General features: G+C 38.3%; 1 protein-coding gene across 1 annotated transcript; it reads left to right on the forward strand.

Annotated features, from left to right (window-relative positions):
• Positions 1 to 18,097: 18,097 nt before the first annotated feature.
• Positions 18,098 to 20,812, forward strand: LOC115923289. The gene has a single exon (XM_030983722.1). It carries the CDS (start codon positions 18,098 to 18,100, stop codon positions 20,810 to 20,812), a length of 2,715 nt encoding a protein of 904 aa, XP_030839582.1.
• Positions 20,813 to 23,735: the final 2,923 nt, after the last annotated feature.

Consider the following 23,735-nt stretch of genomic DNA (forward strand, 5'->3'; position numbering starts at 1 on the left):
TTGAAACAAGTTTACGAGTTTGTCATGATTTTGAAATCTATGTACGTTTGTGAGTGGGCGTGAATGGACAAATCTACGGTATAACTTTTGTAGCTGTCCCATACAATACCAAGAATAATGATAAAAATAGAATCAACATTTTGTGAAATAACTACAGTATCAGCAATACATTTCCTGGTAGAGAAATATAATTGTAGGTAGATTATTAGAGTTTTTAGAGTAATAAGGTTTGTTGGTATTAAAAGTATTCAGGGTTTGAAGGTTGTAGCTAAAGTTTTCAAGGTAATTCGGGTTTGGGTAAAATGTTCAAGTTTTCAAGGTTGTAATTAAAGTTTCCCGGTTTTTTGTAATGGTTGGAGGTAACATTTTAAAGGTTTCCCTTTAGTTGTTGGATTGGCTGATTGTTTGCTTTCGTTCATATTACTTGCAAAACATAACAAAGCATAATGAATGTTATAAAACATTTACATTTACATTCGTTAAAGCAATATGGAGAAAATTAGTCCTGAATCAAATTAATTAAAAACTTGAAAGAGTGTTCTGTAAATCATTAATTTTGAAAACTGAAACTTATAAAGTAGGCTTGTCGCGTGTAGCTTCACTGAACTAATAGGAGAAAAAAATACACATACACTTGTCTGAGACAAACAGATAAATGAAACTAAATACACCATGTTAAAAGGGAAAGAGAGAAAAGATAAACAAAACGTTAGGGTACATGGATAGAGAGAAAGGGGTGGGACAGAGAGATGAAGTAAGAAGTGAAACGAGAGATAGTAGTAGTAGTACAGGATAAGATGGAAATGGTAAATGCTCCAGGGCTTTAGGTAGATTTTTGTTTGTTGTATTTTTAGGGCTGTAGGTAAAGTTGTTAGGGTTTCCAGGGTTGTGGGTAACGTTTTCGGATTTCAGAGATGTGGGTAAAGTTTTCTGGGTATTTAGTGTTGTATTTAATCTCTTTTCTTTTTTTTCTTTTTTTTAGACTTTCCATGGTTCACATTGTAATGATTTGCAGTGTTTGAGGTTTAGTTTTCAAGGTTTGAGTGTTGTAGAAAAGGTGTTCAGGGTTTTTTAAGGTTTGTTTGTAAATTGTTCAGGTTTTTCACGTCGTAGGTAAAGATTCGTATCAGGACAATTACCCCCTGGGCAATCACCCCCCGGAAAATTACCCCCCGGAAAACTACCCCCCACGGACAATTACCCCCTGGAAATTTACCCCCTGGAGAATTACCCCCCAAGGACAATTACCCCCCAAGGACAATTACCCCCCGGAAAATTACCCCCCGGAGAATTACCCCCCGAGGACAATTACCCCCCAAGGACAATTACCCCCCGGAAAATTACCCCCCGGAGAATTACCCCCCGAGGACAACTACCCCCCGATGACAATTACCCCCCGAGGACAACTACCCCCCGAGGACAATTACCCCCCGGAGAATTACCCCCCCCCCGGAGAATTACCCCCCGAGGACAATTATCCCCCGAGGACAACTACCCCCCGAGGACAATTACCCCCGAGGATTTTAATTTATTTATGACGGAATAGATTTGTTTCGTACAGGGGTTGTGTATAAACATATTTGCAATAATCATATTTAATTATATTTTATGTGAATGTATGAGAAAAAAATTGTTAAGGAAGAGTTTTCTAGTACTACAGTGCAAATAGGCGGGGAGCTCACAAGACACGTCACGGAGTTGCATATTTGTGTTTGCACCTTCTACAAATCATAATTTTTTAATTTTTAATTGGTGAAACTTCTTCAAACTCTAGGCCATATGAAAGCTAGAAACATCCACTACCTCCATTCCATCCTTGTGAAGTTTGACTTAATATGCCACATGTATTGAATCAAAGTCAATTGCCAGAAGACGCATGTATTGAATCAAAGTCAATTGCCAGAAGACGCATGTATCAAATCAAAGTACGGAATTTACATTTCTTAGAAATTTAACAATACATTGCGTGCAGATGAGTACGCGTTACAGCTAGTCTCCCCCAAAATGGCACAACAAAGAAATTAGGATGTAAGATTTCATTATTTATGCATCCTCTGTAACTTTTCTAATCAGCTGATCGTATATTTGTCTTTGTATGTATAATGGGCCCTCATCCATGATCTATTCCAAAATTAAGGTTTTCTTCATGTTTATAGATGTAATGTAATGTATAAATATATATATATATATATATATATTTCTGTTGTCATGGTGAACTAAAATATGTTTTCTTGTACTGTAATTTATTTTGAAATAAAAATTGCAGTCAAGTTAAATATATGGTATGCACGGTGCCATATTAAAAGAAAATAAGTATCCGCTCTCTGGTATATTCATCTCAATGATTTTGTAAATCCAGAGCAGCGTTTTTTCAACTAGAGTGCCGCAAGAGAATGTTAGTTACATAACAACATTTTTTTGGAAAACGTTGATTTTGTGAGGAAAAAATATCAGAAACGGTAAGAGTATTTATTTTCATGAGAAAAAAAAATGTAACAAAAATAATAAAATGTCTTTCTTCCTTGCTCGCTGACAATATTTTGCGAATATATATCTTTTATTTCGAAATTAAATTGTTACCACACTCTCATTATATTTATAAACATGATAAATCAAGGCAACGAGAGGCCCGAATATCCTCATATTCGTGTATCAAGGTCATGACCGAACATATCACTTTATATTCGTGTACATTCGGCGGCGAGGTGCCCGCATACAGTATCTTACATCTTTTCTAGTGTGTTGATTACAACATTATATTTTACCATTTTGAAAAAATCTTGTCCTTTTTTTGTCTTGCTCGTTCGATAAATCAAGAATCAAATGTGCCCATACGTGTGTACATAGCACTTGACGAGTGCCAGAGTGATGCAAAATAAATAGTTTTCATTTAAGAGGGCACTGTGTCTAACAAAAAGTTGAAATAACGCTGCTCAAGAGAAATGTATTTTTATGCATTTTGAGACGCGCTGGACAATTCCCTAAAACTTCCATTCTTCGTAGAAAACAGCAACTACCAGGTGTTGCATACATTATAGTTAAAGGAAAATGTGTAGTGATGAGGATAATCACGCGTAAGTATTTGAACGAATGTGGGTTCATGCACGGGATTGTATGGGCTCGTAGCCTTCACAACATCTCTCAATGTGTCAGATCGTCTTTTGCTATTGAATCCTGATTGTCCTCAAGGGGGTGGGGGTAGTTGTCCTCGGGGGTACATTAGTTATCCTCGGGGCGGGTAATTGTCCTCGGCGGGTAATTTTCCAAGGGGGTAGTTGTCCTCGGGGGGGGGGGGTAGTTTTCCGGGGGGTAATTGTCCTTCGGGGGTTCTCGGGGGTAGTTGTCCTCGGGGCTAATTGTCCTCGGGGGGTAGTTTTCCGGGGGGTAATTGTCCTTAGGGGTTATTGTCCTCGGGGGGGGGGGGTAGTTGTCCTCAGGGGGTAATTTTCCGGGGGGTAGTTTTCCGGGGGGTAATTGTCCTTGGGGGGTAATTGTCCTCGGGGGGTAATTCTCCGGGGGGTAATTGTCCTTAGGGGGTTATTGTCCTCGGGGGGTAATTCTCCGGGGGTAATTTTCCGGGGGGTAATTGTCCTTGGGGGGTAGTTTTCCGGGGGGTAATTTTCCGGGGGGTGATTGCCCAGGGGGTAATTGTCCTAGAACCGTTCGCATGGTTGAGTGTTAAGTTTTCAGAGCTTGAGGGCTGTATTTTAGGTTTTCAAGATTTATAGTGTTGTATGGATGGTTTCCAATGTTTTCAAGGTGGTAGGTAAAGTTTGCAGGGTCTCTCATATGTTTTACATTTTTAGAATATCACGGATAGACCTATCTATTAGGTACTTTGTATCGAAAAATATTCCAAAAGTGCTTTATTTTGCCAACAAATTAGGCAGAAAGACACGTGAGAACGAATACGATGGCTCAATGGGAAAGCAATGGTTTCCTAACCTGGAGATATCGTGGGTTCAAAGCTTAATCGATACGCAAGTGCTCTTTGTTTAGGCATTAATCCTCATAGTCAAGTCCTGTGGAGAGGACTTTAAAAGTCACCGGTTCCTGGATGCTTACACACGCATTTCTTTAGCGGTCAAGTAAAATCGAACCATCAAACCATGTACTTTTAAAAAATTAAATATTACTGATTGCATAGATTGCAGAGCACCATTTTAAAACACTTTTTAAAAGATTGTGTTTTAAAGAGATGGCGCTCTACTCTCATTGAATACAATGAGATTGATTAGGACAGTTTGTCGTATGTTTTTGCTCTTTGGCTTGGCAAGCCCGATTCGAGTTGGGCAAAATATGGCGAATGCAACTTTGCTTGGCAAACGCAAAACAAAATAATATATCAGTGGCGGGTCCAGGGTGGGGAGGGATGTGCACAGGGGGCACGTGCCCCCCCCCCCCTCCCCCCGGCCAAAAAAAAAATATGTTAAAATCAACCCTAAATTCGCCAAGAATGTACTGAAAAATGTCAAATTTACAAATTTCGTGACCAAAAAAAAAGAAAAAAAGGTGTCCTCTTACGCCCCCCCCCCCGATCTTTGGGGGACTAAAAAACAAATATTTATATATGTTCTTTTGACCCCCATGTGCCCCCTCGTGTGCCGCCCTTATTTTCGATATGTCTGATATACACTCTTATCCTCAGCATTATCTTTTATATATATCTCTCTCTTTCTCTCGCTTTGTCTCTCTTTCTCTCTCCCTCTCTCCCTCTCTCCCTTTCTCTCTTTCTCTCCCTCTGTCTGTCTCTATCTCACACTTTTCCTTATCCTCCCTACCTCTCTTCTATATTTCCCTCCAGCCCTATGATGATTGTGGAATAGAATTAAGCAAATGTTAGCTGTTAAGCGAATTTTGTTAATTTTTTATTTTATTTTATTTATATATTGTGTACCCTGATTTATTTAGAAAATTCATTCACTGCGTGATATGTCTTAATACGTTTTATGTTAGTATAAATATTTATGCTTTTACAATGTACAAAGTTCTGCAATTCAACCATCTGGCTGCAAATGAATTTTTAATAAAACCATTACCATTACCACCTATGGTGTCGAGAGGCTCCTTCTTTATTTTTTTTTGTTCGGTAATGGATGGGTGTCACATAGGCGCCGGAGGGGCGACGGACTCCCCCCCCCCCCCCCCCCCTCTTTAAAAAAGAAAGGAAAGGAAAGGAAAGGAAATAAAAGAAAAGAAAGGAAAGGAAAGGAAAGGAAAGAAAAGAAAAGGAAAGGAAATAAAAAGGAAAAAAGAAGGTCTAAAAACACGAGTTATAAGTTGACCCATCAGGGCACTCACTTATCCGTATATAGGACGAGGCCCTGGGGCAGCTAGCCATACTCCGATATTTGGGTCGTTTTCCAGTAAGAACTAGCCCTAATTATCATTGCAGCATGAGCTAATTCCAGGATTTTGTTTCAGAATCTGAGACAAAGTTACCCAATCCCTTTAATTTTCAAAAAGTAGACTTTATTGACCTGTAATATATAACATGATTTCAAGTTGTGTGTACACCATTCAGAACCAGAATGAAGAGACTGGTTGTTTACTACTTGTCCCAAAAGCTTGAAAGCATACTATTTCACAATATGTAATAAAACAATATGAATAATTCCAATGATACATTTACATGTACATGCAAATGCATATTGTTGCGCTTTTTTCTGCCAGCAAAATATTTTTACTCTGCATTTAGTTTTGTTGCTGTTATGGGTTTATATTCATACTATTTGTTATCAAACAGGAATAAATAAATGAATAAATAAATACATCTGTACAATGACAGTTGAACAATGATGATAGAAGAAACGATGAAAATCGCAACTGATCTTTCCTTCTTTTCACACTTTTCTTTTCTTCCTCTTTATTTTCTGTCCCTTTCTCTCCTCTTTCCCTTTCACTTCCCTTCCTTCTCTCTCTCTCTCTCTCTCTTTCCTGGGGGGGGGGGGGGTACAAATGGGAAAATCGCAACTGATCTCTCCTACCTTTCTTCTTCCTCTTTTGTTTTCCCCTTTCCCTTCCCTTCCTTCTCTCTCTCTCATTCAAGTTTGCTGAGGGAGACAAGGGCCTTTCGCCCCCCCCCCCTATCCACATTGTTGGCGGGATTAATCGCAACTGATCTCTGCTTCTTTTAACCCTTTTTCTTGTCTTCTTCCTCATTTTTTGTTCCCTTTTAGCTCTCCTCTTTCCCTTTCCCTTCTTTCTCTCCTTTTTTTTTTTGGCCGGAAAGGGGGGGGGGGGGGGGGGGGGAGGGCGGATGATCGGGGGCAGAGGCAAAGGCCTTTTCCCCCTTCCCGATCCACAACTTGTTTGCAGAAAAATTGCAACTGATATCCTCTTTCTTTTCCTTTCTTCTTTTTTTCCCTTCCCTTTATCTTCTCTTTTCCTTTTTCTTTCCCTTTCCTTCCTTTTTTCCCTCTTTTATTTTCTTCTTCCTTTCCCTTTGTCTCTTCTTTCCGTTTCCCTTAGTTTCCTTCCTTCTCTATCTCTTTCTCTCTCTTTGTGCTGAGCCCGGCCCCCCACTCCGGGGTCGGAATGACCCCATGCTTGTTACCAAAATGTCAGGTAAAGGGGTACTTTTCGTGTGACAAAGTCCGGCCCGAGAATTGTAAAAAAAAAAGGGGTGTATTAACTTTTCACCCGGAGATTTCTTTGAAAAGGGGGTGTTTTTTCTTTCTTTTTTTCTCGTCTCTTTGGACTCCTGAGAAATTATTCCGAATTTAGGGGGGTACATTGAGCATTTGTCATGATTTAGGGGGGTCTCCAAGGCAGGAAAAGCCCACAAAAAGCCCGCGAAAGGGGGGTTCGGAAATGTTGGCAGTCCTCAGATAGGGGGTGCTTTCAAAAAAAGGGAACGAGCATAATTATGCGTACCCTAAATAACACTGAGTGGGGGGGGGGGGTGCTGAGGAGGGGGGGGGGGCGAAGGCCTCCCCCCCCCCCGATCTTCTTCTTTTCCCCCTTTTATTTTCTTCTTCCTTTCTCTTTCTCTCCTCTTTACATTTCCCTTCTTTTCCTTCTCTCTCTGTCTCTCTCTCTCTCTCTCTCTCTACCTTTCTCTTTTTTTGGCTGAGGGGTGGGGGGAGGGGGAGGGGGGCAAGGCCCCCTCGCCTCCAAACCCCTGGATCCGCGCCTGGAAGACCTGTTGTTTCATCTCAAGCTAGCTGGCAAAGCTGAAGATGGGTTATCCAGCCGTTTCATTCATTGTGGATAACTATACTTGTATTGAATATGTTCGTGTGAACTAGAATACGGACAGTCGGAGCGGCAGGCGGACTATTGGTGCGAGACCTCTTCCGCATAGATTGTCCGTCAAAATTGAGACGCGCACGGAATGTCCGACACGGACATTCTGCGCGGATAAAATCCGCACCGATCGTCCGCTCTCGATCGATCTCTAATTCCCGGACGAACGGTGCGGCTTACATTCTACGCGGTCACACCGACACTCTTTGCTTACAAGTCCCCCTAACAGGTGAGGTGACTAAACTTGAATCACTTTTGTTTAATGAAATATTAATATTGTTATGCTAAATATTTGTTATGTACATAGACTATGTATAGACTCTATTGTGTCAGAACGATTTCAGTGATTATTTTGATGTATCATGTGGGGTGATATGATTAGAATATCGAAAGCGAGGATTTAATGTTAATGTGTCATGCTTGGCGTTACGATTAATACTCTAGGCCTAGAGTCTATGGCTGCATTTACATTGTACTACATGTAATTAGTTGAACGCGGTACCAAAAATTGGATGTAATGCGTGAGCGCTAATGGTGTACCTGGTCCGAGGACCAGGGCCAGGGCTTACGCTCTTATCTATATGATGAGTATAGACTCTAGGTCTTGGTTCAGGAACGAGGTCAGTGAGAAATATAGGGAGTCTAGAGAAGAAATACTCATGCCTAGAAGTTGAGTGTTTAAAAGCATTGCATGTTGTTTGTAATTTTGTTGCTAATGGAATGTTAATTTTGGTTTTGGTTCAGGAACGAGGTCAGTGAGAAATATAGGGTCTTAGGGAGCATAGACCAGAGAAGAAATACTCATGATTGATAGACGAGACCTACTCAATATTGCACAGTTTTTGAGGGGCTGTATCTTTTGATAGAAACATTGGTGAGTCTTGATATTTGAAAGTATTATTCTGATTACATTTTTATTCCAATATTCAACAAAAAATGTGAAAAACTATCCCAAATTGAAAATTGGAAAAATCGTTCAGACTATGCCTAGTCTAGACCCTATAGTCTAGTATAGGCTAGTACAGTCTAGGTCCCCGCATCTATAATAGCATTTACATTTACTAGGCTAGGCTAGACTAGATCTAGACCTAGGTCTAGGTCTGGAAGACTAGACCTAGATCTAGGCCTAATTAAAAAAGACAAAATAAATGTCTGGTTTATTAGGAGAATCAATGTGGAAGTTGGTTATCCAGGCAATGGCAATGTTGATTTTTAAAGAGCCATAGGCCTACTACTACTAGGTCTAGACTCGTTTTTGCTCCACTAGATCTAGGGTCTAGATCTAGTCACGCTAGTGACGTGGCATTATGTATCCAGATCCAGTTTAGTTCGGATGTAGGCTAGATAGACTATGTCAACAACAACAAAAACAAAACAAAAAGGGTGTCCCTTCCTAGCTTCCTAATCTTACCCCTCACCCCCACCCCATCTTTCTTTTGATTGTGCGCTTACTTCTAAGTTATGGCACTGTGCCTTGTTTGAAATATTTAGAGGAAAATGACATGTTTGGAGAGAAAATAGGTTGATATTATTTGCTCATTACTAATGTCCGAATATTTACCTTGCTTACAGTAAAGTTTCAGGACTATATGCTACCCCCTTTTTATTTGGTATGGCATGGGTATTTCTAACTCTAGTCTAAAGGACATGAACCAAGTTATAAACTGATAACGCAAGCATTTGATACTATTTACTTGCACGAACCTTACTAAGTTTCTGTTTTCTTTTAATTGTAGATATATGGAACCAAGAAGCAGATAATGACTACAGTGGTGCAACAGAGACTACCAGTACCTGATCACCATATGTTATGGTGTAGATCTCAGGCACAGGACACCTGAGTTGAACTCTGGTAAGGTATTTTTGTATTAAGTTAACAAATATTCAGGCTGTATAATCTAAGGCTAAGCCCATGCCAACATCGCACTCATCTTGGACTAATTACCAATTACTATCTTTATCATAATGTTGCATTATATCTTGTAATTCTCATTTATTATCTAGCTTTATTTAGGTGACAAACTATGATGTTGCTAAATATACAAATCAGTTTATTCCTCATATTACAATAGGCCTACGTACTCTAAGGGATTTTTTTCTTCAATTACATATCTATCAACATTTTTCTCACAAAGTCTAGCAACTGAATAGTAGATACTCCTATGTTTATAAACAACTTAAAATTATTCAATAGACTTCTACCTCTACATGTACTGCCTGTTCTGGTATTTAGCAAATGTTTAACAAATAGTAATAATATAAGAAAAACAATTTTAAAGTTTCTTGTACAAATATTGGAAATGTATTTGAACCTTTACACAACTCTTCAAAAAAGATATAACATAAGTCTATCATTTTGTAATAAAACTAAAATGTATGACCTACAAGTGAGGAGGTACTATTTCAAAAAAATATAATGTACTGCAGCTTGTTTTTAATCTTATTTGCTTCTCTCTTTTTGTTTTTATTATCCAGGTTGTCCCATGCAGAAAGTTTGATACACAGGCTTCTTTCTTTCCACCCTCATCTTGAGAGCTGTTCCAGTGTCTGGGATCTCTACAAAATCTCTGATATCCAGGATCTTGAAACGCTACATCACAATGGGACTACAAGAGAACCAGCAGTGTGACTGAGATGATCAGCACATTTTAGTGGCATACCTTATCTACAAGGCACTTTGCAGGTAGACGTTTAGACTCTTTTTTCTTCTTCATATTTTCTTATTTTGTGAAAGATATGTGATGATGGTGGTGATTATGATGATGTAGGCACTCTGTAATGATGATGATGTATAGCTGAGGTGTGATGGGTCTGAAGCAGTCTTGTGTAGAATTGAGTAATTGGCGTTCAACCTAGTGATTTTTTTTATAGATCTGGCATCAGCGAGAAAGATTTAGTACTTTTTTTTCAAATGAGAGAGAAGGCGAAAATGTATAATAAGAGAGTGGGCAGGGCTATAAAAGATCTATAGATGCAGTATAATAAATGGTTTATAATGGAGGGGGGGAGGGGGGGGGGGTAAACAATTAACAAATCAGTGCCAAAATGACAGCATGGGTAATCATGGTGGTTTAATGGTGGGGAGGGGGAGGAGGGAGGGTAATAGGGCCTATGGAAATTTCAGTATTGGAAGGTGGTCCTGGATTGTAAATGTCACTGTCCGGGGCGGGGGGCAAAATAGAAGAACAAAGAAAAATTGAAATTTCATTAGGAGGGCCATGCAGGGTACAACATGAAACATTGAAGACAAAGTGAGAATGATTACTTATTTGGGCACAATAATCTGAATAATTTGATTAATAATCATTGATTTTAAAAATACATAAATAACACGAAAAGCAAGACGTCCAAAATAGATTAAGGTATAGGAGGTTCACAGCGAGATGGGGTCATTATTTTAGCCTAACTGAACTGAAATTTGTGTATATACTTTCCATCCAGGTGACAGTGAAGTTTCTGCGCGCATTCCAAAGCCCCCATTTCGCTGGTGCACTAAAAAATTGCCGTCTTTTATAGGCTAATACATTATAAGTGGAAGCAGCGTACACTTTTTGACCATCCAAAATCTCCCCATGGCTAGACGGATGCAGAAGCGGAGTTGAGCCCCTGCATTAGAGGGTTTCTAGCGCCCTCTATTATTGTAAACCTTACTTCTTATTTTGCAGATTGCTATACAAGAATATTATTACATGTTAAATTGATATGGAATAATAGGAGTAAGAGAAGTGTTTGGGGTTAGACTAGGAGATTATTGGAGTTTATTTGGAAGTAAGAAAAGTATGGAAGATGAATGTTTGGATCGGAGTAGTTGATGAAAGTTGTATTTGATGCAGATATAAAGAGATTTATATTCTCCAGGAGTTATTTTCAACAGTTAACTTTGAATTTAAAAAAGCAACAATTAACAAAAGAGGTGAGAACCAAACAAACAACAAAACAAACAACAAAAACAATATCAACACTAACAAAAAACATGGTCCGAACGGTATTACGTTGAAAAGGGTCAATCGGCTGATTTTAACAAATACAGATAACATCGTAAAATCATTATATTTGGTTTAAGTCGTCCATAAACATAACGTTGCAAAGGTGGTAAGTATTGTTAACTTGATAAAACAAAACATTAAGACCAAAGAAACTTACAATTAAGTATGTTTATTATATGAATCACATTAATAATCAATGAGGAAAGAGGATTAGTCACGAAAATAGCAATTATTTTTTACACTCATATTTTTCATATTAAAGTGTGATGGATCAACAAATTAAATACAAAAGATTGCAAGAGATGTTTGAATATCACACAGTGATTGCTTGCTTAGAGTTGATTACAAAAGAGGGAGCCAGTGACTAAAATTTGATAACGGTCTTTTTAGGCCGTTACCAAGACTCATTGACAATTTATCTCGTCTTTCCTGAAGACAACACAGATATATTAGTTCCAGAGGATGCTCCTGACCAACTAAATTCCCACTTTTTTCCTCTCTGGATTCACCCCCCCCCCCTCGTTAATAAGGGTAAGAGATAAAACAAGTCTCCACCCATCCCCGCAACTTCAATTTACTTGCTTACTATACTTACTGCCCATTATGCCTCTAGCTGGCACACAGGGCAGCAACAAAAGTCTTCCACTCCTTCCGATCTTGGGCTAGTCTTTGGATGGTTCCCCATGTGTGGTTTAGGTTTTTAATCTCCTCTTCCACAGTAAATGTTCTTCGCCAAGTGTTTTTCAGGACGTCCCCTATTTCCTTTGCCGTGTGGTGTCCAGTGGAGGGCTGTTCGTGTGATATCATCTATGTTCTTTCTCATTACATGTCCGATCCATCTCCATCTTCTCGTGATAATGTTCTCCATGCTGTCTTGATGGCATTGGGCATACAGTGCTTCGTTTGAAATGGTGTTTGGCCTGAAAATGCGACATATTGAGGTCGTTTTTCGTCATTCTCCAACATTCAGAGCAGTAAATAAAAGTGGAACAGACACAGCTCTGGTACAATTTTAGCTTGGTCTTAGTGCTGTACTGTTGTGTTCTATATTATTGAGCATTCTGAATGCAATTCTGGCTTTGTTAGGACGGTTCTTAATGTCTTTGCCTGCGCCTCCATCGTGCCTGACAGTTCCAATGAACTAGCTGCTCTGGTATCCCATATTTGCGTAGTATTCTCCAAAGGCTCTCTCGGTGTATGCTATCAAATGCTTTTTTAAAGTCAACAACATAAATATAAAGTTTCCTCTGTCATTCTGTGCATTGCTCTATGATATTACGTAGTTAAAATATTTGGTCAGTGCACCCTTTTCCCTTCCGAAAACCTGCCTGTTCACTTCTGAGACTTTGGTCAACAGCATCTGTGATACGTGTAATAATTATCTTTGCCAATATTTTGCTTGGTATTGACAATAGTGTGATGCCTAGCCAGTTATTGCAGTTTTTTAGGGATCCCTTCTTTGGAAATTTAAAAATAACTAACTTTAAATTGAAGCAACTTCAATTTACAATTGCATAAAGGATTTCGTTAAAATAAGATAACATCGAATTAACTAGGTGAGCAATAAGACATCACCTTTAGGTACACTACTGGATCAGTACAACCTTCCCTAGAGACACTCCCAACATGACATAATCTATTTTCAGTTAAATAATTTGTTTTAAATACTGTCAAATCAGTTAAAAATATTGTAGATAGAGGAGGCATATTTAAATCAATCGTCTTCGGATATTATACATCTGACCGAGTAATTCAAACTTCTGCATTGATATAGTACACACGGATCGAGCATGAATACCGACGCAGGTGACCCGACAAAGCAACATATCTATGCGTATCTTTCTTGCTCCCTCGACGAAACGACTCCACCCAACAACCCCTCTCTTTCTCTAACTCCAACTTTCTCCTCTATCATGATCTTACCCCTCTCTTTCCTCTCTTTCATCTCCCTGTTTCTTTTGTTTCATTTTCTCTTTTTATTTCCCTTTTCTTTCTTTTCTTTCTTTTCTTTTTTCCCCTCTCCTTTCTCTTTCTGTTTCTCTTTATTTCTTCTCTTCTCTTTCCTTTCTTTTTGGTTTTGTCCTTTCCTTTTTTCTTTTCTTTTTTTTCCCCTCTCATTTTCCCGACGGCAGTGCAAATTTACCGACAAAATTCTGATGGAGAGGGGGGGGGGGGGGGTGCTGCACCCCACACCCCCTCTTTAGCGACGCCTCTGATTGTCATTCTTGAAGAATGTGGTCTTGATAATGGTAGTATTAGAAGTAGTAGTAGTAGTAGTAGTAGTAGTCGCTCTATACAGAGCAAATTAATTTTTCATTTATTTTCACATTATATAAACATTGACAGACAATAATAAACGTAAATAACAGAAATAAGCATTGAAATATATTTGTAATGCAAATTTATTTGGTTACAGGAAATGAAGAAAAAAAAAGAACCTACTTGAAAGCAATGCTTGTTAGGTACAGGTTTACACAATAATAATTAAACTTTATACATTTATAACATAATTTTGAAAAAAGTTACGAAATCACAAAAACATGACAGAAAAAACAAATCGGAAGCAGAATGACAAGACGAGGATGATACATAAAGCAAATAAGAATGAGAGAGTGACAAACAGAAAAGGGGGGAAAACAGCAGAAAGAGAAAAAGAAGACAGGGAGAGAGAGGGGGTAGATGGAGAGAGAGACATAGAAAGAGACAGAGAGGGAGAGAGGAAGGTGATTGTCTCTGCGGGGAAAAAAACAAACTAATACAGATTATTAAAATACGGTAAACGCAGTCCCAATTCAAGTATTATATAAAATGATGTAAAGGCCTATAAGGGTGAACCCCAACTATTTATGCTTACATATCTCCTAGTGGTGCATTTAAGTTAATGGTTTGCCTCTTTATTATTAATCGGCTTTAATTGCATCAATTTATTTTGATTTGAAATATACGAAGAGCTTAATTTCATAAGGCGGTTAATCTACTTTTGACCAAAACAGATTTAAGATGAATATGTGGATCCGACACATTGGAATCCATGCATGATATATTGAATTTAAAGAATGATTTTCGACAGTGGATTACACTCAAAATCGTTTCATTCCGAAACGGACTACATCCCGTACGGCGGTTACGAATTTGTTCATTTAAACCACATGTCCTTAAGCTAAGTTCCGATTATCATAGATATGGTGACTATGCCATACCATACTGGATGATCAGTGAAATTTGTCAATAAAATTTAAAGAACGTTTCCGTATTTAATTCGTTCTGGAAGGAAGCATCTAAAGCGTTTTTTTTAAAGTAACAGTTAAAAATTCTAAGTACATGGTAAAAAAAAAAAAAAAAAAAATCGGATTTAGTCCTTTTGGGAATGACAGTCTTTTATATATATGTATATTTAAGTGTGAGTGTGTGTGTGTGTATATATATATATATATATCGGCCTATATATATGTGGTTATCATATATAACAACAAATTCAATTAGAAAATTACTCTGTCACGGTTTTAGAAATAGTAACTAAACAGTTGGAATAAAGATCATTGTAAATTTTAATGCGATATTACTTGTTTCAAATTAATAGATTCGATCTTACTAAATAAATAGAACATTCCAACTGTTTTAATCACTATATATTCAGGTCAGACTTGTCTTTATATCTAGTCGCTTCCAAACTATTACCTTGTGTGTTCCACAAATCTGTTATGCTACTTACATATTTAGATTTACTTTAGTCTTTTGTTAGTAGATTAGTAGCATCATCTGAGCAGCAAAGAAGCAAATCGACCGGCCTATTTTTGACTCTTTTTTTTATTTACTATTTTTTTTAACAGAAACTGCTGGTGTGACAGATAATTTCTTGACAGCTGGTCACACTTAGATTCAAAGCCATGCCCATGTTTTGTTTTTCATCCCGAATTTAACTGTCTGTTCACCTCTTTCAGCAAGACCAATACTAGATGGGGGCTTGGGTGACTTTTAGAAATGACGGATGCGGTTAGTGCTTTTCAACTAGGAGGGCATTCTGATGCCAAATAAGTATCATTGTCGGTCACCCCGGTAATCTGTGAGCTGCAAACAATTTGCCATGGCATGTATGGCTTTTACTCTTTTCACATAGATAGCTTTAAGCCATATGTTCTCATCGTCAATGGTAAGGTATTCATAATGAATTCTACTGCAGGAAACTCCTATATGGATTGGTGCTGCTACGGGGCTGTTCAGACTCTGCTGGCAATTTGGACAAGTCCTCACTTGTAGTTCCAGCTGTTTCTCCTATTCTCCTCTGATGATCTTACTAGTTCTGTTGACCAACTTTTTTTTAAAAGCAATTCATGATTCTTTCTTATTCATTGTGCTTCTTGTTGTGTTATTTTCTTCAGTGGATTTAACGTACATGGGACTCAACTCCGTCTCTATCCTCACAGTCTTATGTTTTCTCATCTTTGCACGCTAATGTATCATCTGATGACCACCCTGCCAAACATTCACAAAATATGAAGTAGCATTCCATTTGTTTTCTCAAAAAAGTACTGTCTACCTGCCCTCCCATATAGTCTCATTCGGAATGGGACATACTCTAGACAGGCGAGTACATAAACATATTATAGCAACGAGGAGAGAGGTTAATTTCGTTGCAATATACGTTTGGCACAAGATATCCTTCATCTAATTCATGTTGCCTTTTGACCTGTGCTCGTGGATATCTTCGAGGATCCCACGCGCCATCAGCTGTGGCCATTTTATTCCAATTCGGTTGTGGACTGTGATTGATGTATCCAGGGGCGTCCTCTCCTCCGTATTCTGCGCTTCTTCTGTCCTTATGGATGGCCCCCCGAGTGCTACATCAGGTATGGTCTCGTACAAGACAGAATCAGTTCTGATCGTCACCCGACCAACCGCAACCTCTTGGCTGCGAGCTATTATACGATTTGGAACTGCCGACCTTACGCAAGCGTTTCCTCGCTGGATGGGCCGCGCCATGTCCAACGTATTGTGGGAAATCTATTGGAGATATGGAAATGAAATGAAACGTAAGACGTGGAAATGCCCGGGTGCATTATAATACCACATATATCCCTCCATTATATATCATACAATCAATTCAGTTACCGACATCTTTTTTTCTCCATATGACATGATTTCAAACAAATTTCATATCAAGTTCAAGTTCACCTTATTTCACATCCGATAAAAAATGTACAACAATATAACATTAAAATACAATAATATAAAATGCAATATATATAACATATGAAATGAGATAATAAGAAATACAAAACAACATAACACTAAAAATAATTAGTAGGGATGCGAGGGACCAGAAAAGGCTATTGACCTATCTAAGCTGGTCCCCCTTTTTTACAAACCCGTTAAGTAAAATCTTCAGTATAATCTTCATAATAAGAATAATGGAATATGTGTGATAAGCCAATTCATAATTAATACTTTGGTTTCACTTCATGTCATGTACTAGAGGTGTACTAGTATAGCAAACAATTAATTTTCGTATGATGCCACCATATAAAGCTTTAGAAAGTTGATTCAAGAATCATCTCCACCCTAACTGTAACGAAATATACCGTCTAAGTTTGAGCACTTATTATTTCACAGGAGTAAGGAGGATATACACAAACAAAAACAAAAATGTTGGGATCATGTACTGAACTGTATTCGGATGGTTGTACGATGAAAACTGTTATAGGCTGTATAAAAGAAAGGAATTAACTTTATCTGAAAATACCTACTCTCAAAGTGTTATGAACATGTCAAAGAATCTCAAGAAAAATTATTGAAGAAATGGTTCCAGTTCAGGAAATGTTTAGTGTTTAGGTAGTGTTAGCAGCCGGCAACACGAAAATATCACATATTTACCATGTATTGCTTACATCGCATGTATTAAAAATGCCATTTTCATTTTTTGTTTTTCTCTGCTCTACAGTTTGGCCCGTGATTGGCCGGAGTTTATTCGTATTTCTAATCCCAATTGTGGGTGATTATGGCAGATTTTTTTAACTCTTTATATGCCACCTAAGCACTCTGTCCTCCATTGTACGTGTGTATGTATCATTGGGTCGGTGAATGGCTTTTAGATGCGCAACTTCGGTTAGCTTGCTTTGCTATCATTTCACCCTTCCATGTCTCCCCTGCATGCCCTTACCTTCCTTCTGCATGTAAGCTATCATCTTTCCTCTTCTATATCCTACCTTTCATTCTACCTCTCTGCTGCCGTTTGTACTCTGGCAACTAACATCTAAGCCCATGAGTCCATAATCGCCTCTCTACTAGCAACTCAAACTCCCACCTCCACGCTGGTGCCGGCTGGATAACTCGGGTCCGCTTTGTGGCCTGGGGAAACCGACGGGGGATGAGTCTGGGAAGGAAAACCCTAGCGTGAAACCAGTAAGAGTTCTCCTCTTGCTTTATCAGTGAATTCATTCACAATGTCAATAGAGAAGGAAAACTCATGACAGCTTTTAGAACTAAACCATACTGTAGGAGTTGCAACCACAGATATTATAAGCAAATGAAAAACTATGATGGCACAACCTAACAACACTAGGGTTAAAGTCCCTAACACAACATGTCCTGGATCAGGCATCGATTCCTTAGAATCTCATGACGGCTTGCCCTCAAAGCCTTATGGAAGGGGTAAATCTGATGATGGTGTCTGTAAAGGACGACCATTTTTAAGATGTAGAAAGACAGTAATTGTATCAACTATGAATGTGAGAACTATTAGGGAGCAAAGAAATAGAGAAGAGCTATCAACCAATTTAACAGCGCAGAACATTGATATTTTGGGAGTACAAGAACATCGAATAGTACATAATGAGCCTATCAGATATGAGAAAGTTCTAAACAACATGCTTATAACATCATCTGCAAACAGAAGTTCAGCCGGAGCTGCAATAGGAGGTGTGGGATTACTACTAAGTCCCAGTGCATATGACTCCCTAGCTAGCATGAGATCACATTCTGACCGAATACTCGTCGCAAACTTTCAAGGAAACCCTGCAACTACAGTCATTACAACTTATTGCCCAACCAACGTAGTGAACGAGGATATCATTGAAGGACACTACAACAATTTAAGAAGAGCAATTGACTCCATACCAGCACACAATGTTCTTCTTGTGGTTGGAGACTTCAATGCCAGAATTGGACCTGAGGATGCTAAATATACTTACCATGAAACAACCAACAGAAATGGAAAGTACTTAGTGGACATGGCAGTTGAAAAGAACCTAGTTATAGCAAGTGGTCAGTACTGTAAGAAGAAAGGGAAATTGTGGACCTATATTAGCCCAGGTGGAAGTAAATGCCAACTGGATTATATACTAATAAGGAAAAAGTGGAGGAACAGCTTGAATAATGTTGAGGCGTATAGTATTTTTGCCAGTGTAGGATCCGACCATAGAATAGTATCTGCAAGAGTCCGTCTGAGCCTTCGAAAGAGCAAAACCTTGGCAAAAGGAAAACAGCACGATTGGAAACTTCTCAGCACTGACAACCACCTTCAGAAGCTATACAGCATTGAAGTCCGCAACAGGTTCCAGCCCCTAGAGAAGGAGGAAGAATCAGCTACCGAGAGGTATGAGCGATTCATAACAGCACATAAGGAGGCTACTGAGAAAGTTATCCCAGTGAAAAAGAAGACAAGAAAGTTGCATTTTCCCAACGATACACGTGTAATCAGTGCTAGAAATAAGATCAATAAAGCCTACATGGAGTACCAGAAAGATACAAGTGATGAAAATCGGCAGATCTACAAGCAAGCCAAGCACAACCTTGAGGAAGCATACAGTGTAGTTATAGAAGAAGATCTTGATAGTAAACTAAAAGATGTGGAGAGAGCGCATGCCAACAGTAAACATGGGCAGAGCTGGAGACTCATAAATGACATAACCGGAAGGAAAGCATCCCCGAAAGGGCAGTTAAAAGGAGACACACAGAAAGACAGGGTCATAAACTGGTTCAACCAATTCAAGAATCTTCTTGGAAGCCCTCCAGATATAGATGATGAGGATGAAGAAATTCTGCCTATACTAGAGAGTCTGAACATCAAGACAGGGCCATTTGATCTTAAAGAATATTCAAAGGCAATAAAGTCACTAGTAGAAGGGAAGAGCTTTGGGGAAGATGGCATACCACCAGAGGTTCTAAAAAGATGTGACCTGGATGAAATCATTCTGAGTTTCTGCAACAACGCTCTGATCAATGAAGAAAAGCCCCACCAATGGTCCATACTGAATATTGTACCAATACCAAAGTCTGGAGACCTGAGCCAAGGAGGAAACTATCGAGGAATCAGTCTAAGCTCCATCGTGGCCAAAACTTTCAATAGATTGATTTTGAACAGGATCAGACCTGTACTTGATAGTCACCTGAGAACCAACCAAAATGGATTCAGAGTTGGAAGGACCACAGTGGGACATATTTTGGCACTTCGCAGGCTTATAGAAGGAGTAAAAGAAAATCAGCTCCCGGCTATTATCACATTTATTGACTTTCGCAAAGCCTTCGATACCATCCACAGAGGCAAGATGTTGAAGATCCTTACTGCATATGGCATACCGGAACAACTGGTGAATGCTATTGGCAAGATGTATGAAGACACCAAAGCAAAAGTAATATCACCTGATGGAGAGACTGACCTCTTTGAAATCATGGCTGGTGTGCTTCAAGGTGACACGCTTGCACCTTACCTATTTGTAATAGTCCTCGATTATGCCTTGCGAGCAGCTATAGACGGCCATGAAGAAGAACTTGGATTCCAACTAGAAAGAAGGAGAAGTAGGAGAGTTGGTCCGGAAATCATAACAGACCTAGATTTCGCCGATGACATAGCCCTGCTATCTGAGGAATTAGAGCAAGCCCAAAAACTCCTGAGCAGGGTGGAGACATCGGTAGGCAAGGTCGGGCTCCGGATGAATTCAGGCAAAACCAAGTTCATGTCATTCAATCACAGGGGGATCATCACTATAAAAACAAACGATGAAACTCAGTTGGAGAATGTACCTGATTTCAAGTACCTGGGAGCACTGATGGTGAGCACAGAAAAAGATGTGAAAGCTCGTAAGTCAGCAGCATGGAGAGCGTGTAGCAAGCTTGGAAGAATCTGGAAATCTTCTCTTCCTAGGCAGTTCAAACAACGTTTGTTTGTTGCTACAGTTGAATCTGTGCTTCTATACGGCTGCGAAGCATGGGCAGTTACAACAAAGCTGGCAAAAGAATTAGATGGTTGCTACACCAGACTTCTTAGGACAGCATTTAACGTGCACTGGAGCCAGCATATAACCAATAAGGAGCTGTACGGGAATCTACCAAAAGTATCAGAAAAGATCAGGGAAAGAAGACTACGTTTTGCAGGCCACAGCTGTAGGAACATCAATGAACCAATATCTCAGCTTTTACTCTGGAAGCCTAAACACGGGAAGAAGAAACCTGGAAGACCTCATCTTACTTATACAGACCTACTCAAGAAGGATACGGGACTTGAACTGTCAGAGATAAAAGCAGCCATGCTGGACAGGAATGTGTGGATGGCCATCACAGCTCGGGCAGTTGACCCGACTTAAGCAAGTAAGCAAGCATGTATCATTGGAAAGATATACCAAAGGCTTGAAGATGACTAACTGTTTCCAGTGGAACATTAATCTATGTCGGTGTTAAAAGGCTTGTGTAATGAAGACCGGAATATGTTACACAAAGTAATCCACCCTAGCCTTCAGTTGGTGCTTAATTGTTTTGTGCAAAACTGCACTTGCGGCAAACGCATAATCGTGTAGAGAAGAGAAGAAAACAATCGTATTGATGGGGAAAAGTGTTGCATTTTTTTTAATTAAAAAAAAAAAAAAATATATATATATATATATATATATTTTTTTTTTTTTTTTTTTTTTTGGGGGGGGGGGGGGAGGGGGCATGGATTCTTGTACCTGTGAGTCGGGTTTCTTTGAAGAGAGGTGCCGTCTGACTTGAGTTGTGATCCAGTATATTAATATGATGAGAATGATAGCTGCCAGTCCATACGTAGATCCCATGAGCACGGACTTCAAGATGGTAGATTTCATGCTGGCTTCACACTCTTTATGATTTCAAAGATATAAAAAACCAGAAAATATAGATATATATTGATCCGTTCTATTATTCATTAATTGTTTTTCTAAAGGACTTTCATAATTTCTGTCAAGTACACGTCCAGACCAACTAAACTCTAAACTGACATATTATTGGCCATGTTGTGTAATGTATGTTTTAATTCGGTCTGTTAATGGTCTGGTTTCGGTTATGTCGGTTTGAATGGGATACTAAGGTGTCGCATGTCTGGATTATTGATCAATGTTATATAGATATTATGGACACATGAATCAATATATTGTCCCTTCTCTTGCTAAAAATTAATCATTTTGATAGAGCAGATATGATAGGCCTACAACAAAAGTCTTTTGTCAATTTCACAATAAGTCTTAATTAAAAAAAATTAAAATTCAGGTTGAGTATTAACTATCGGAAATGAATATCGAAGTTTTCCCCAACGCCCACTTTCTGAAATTAATTACCACAATGCGAGGAAAAAATAAGTTTTTTCTTCATGCAATTATATTTCGGTTTCATAGTTTAAGAAGATGATGTCAAGATATAAATTGCACTAACCTTGAAATGTTGAATGATTGGCTTCATTAAAGGAGAAATTTATGTCTACAAGTAGTGTATGAAAGAATGCATAACAAAAAAAATATTACAGTTTTAACCCCAATCGCTCCTTTCCAGTACGATATATTGAAGAAAATTATCAAGTAGCATTATCATATAATACTTAATTTGATATTTCAATATAAAATTCCCATACCCTACATTAAAATAACCTTTTCTGCAAAAAACCGCATGCGCTCATAATAATAAGATAGAAATGAGGCAGAGTTTAAAGCAGTTCATCATAAGTATTGAAGACGGTATGCATAATGAACAAGTTTTAATAATACAGGGCACGTACATTACCGTCTTATTGTATAATATTTAGTTGAAGAAGAATAAAATGTAGATTTAAATATATATCCGAATGTATTTTGATATTGCTTTAGGGGTATAGCTTTGAAACTAGAAACATACATAAATAGTATATTTCGCGTCCTTGGTGGTTTACAATCACTCAAATTTTGAAAAGGATATATAGAGTAACTGGGAAATACATTTCACTTCGAAGTTTCACAATCGAGTCTTGATTATGAGAAAGATAAGGTTCCGAAGTTGCGCAACTTAAGTGCAATTTATAAGGGGCAACCTTGTCTGTCTATTTAATGATACATAATCAAAACTTTCATTATCGTTTGATGAGCTTTGAAAAGTGAATGAGTAACACAGATGGCAAACTCTTTTACTGTTTCTCCAGTATATTTTGTTTAAACTATGCTTTAGGAATTCAGAACGTATTTTTATGTATCTATTTACGTATTAAGTTATTCATTACTTCAGGTTTATTTCTCATTTTTTATTCCTCTTTCTTTGGGGATATAGGGAACAGTAAATGAGAGAACATTGAAATATATCAATTAAATATCAATTACATTCCACTCAATCAGCGTCGAACCTTTTTCCCCACATTATCCTGAGCTTCAATGTTTTGGGTGTCCATGATAACGAAATGTAAGCATGATAAATATAAAATAATTTTACCTGATAGTGCCGTTGTATATAGGCCTTGTGTTGTCACTGAATGGCAAAGAAAGATTTTTTAAAAGAGTGATCTTTTTGCGCCCAAATTTGAAAAAGTCGTCATATCAAATTATTGAGATAAAGTATAATTATAATAATATCTTACTAATGCCTTCACTGTTGAGTATTATTTTGCATACCTTTTGGGTCTTCCATTTTTTTTTTTTTTCTCCCGATTCTCATTCTTTTTCTTTCTTATTTTGATCCCTTTTCTTTGACGTTTTTTTTTTAAGGGGGGACTTTCTAGCGCTGACTGGAGCACGTGCCCCTCATACATGATTCCTCTCTACGTAGACTCGTACTTTTCTTTTCGGGGATTCCTGAACTAATATCAAACATACTGTATCCATCATCACACGTGAAAAGAACAACCGAACACAATGTGATCCATTTATGTTGGATCATGTGAATGACGTAGCCGATATCATGTCAATCTCAGTCCCATTGAATTAATCAAAGGAATAATCAACTAGGAATTTTAGAATTTATTAAAAAATCTGGTTGAGAAAATCACACCAAAATTGGGCAAGTGATATAAAAGTTTTAATTTCTTGAAAGTTGAGGTCATTAATACTGATGTATAATATGTGGATTTCCTATTGACACATAGGTATACGTGCAAATGTATAGTAAAAACAGTGCGTCCAAGAAAAATGAAACCCTAACAGAAATGGATATTGTGAGCATACTATGATGACAATTGAAAATGGCATGTCAATATCCATTTGCGCCTGATTTAAGTGAAACAGTGAACATGGTCATGATGATCGAAAACGTTTAATAGTA

This window comes from Strongylocentrotus purpuratus, unplaced genomic scaffold (genome assembly GCF_000002235.5).
Source record: "Strongylocentrotus purpuratus isolate Spur 01 unplaced genomic scaffold, Spur_5.0 spur5_scaffold_13, whole genome shotgun sequence".
NCBI lineage: Eukaryota > Metazoa > Echinodermata > Echinoidea > Camarodonta > Strongylocentrotidae > Strongylocentrotus > Strongylocentrotus purpuratus.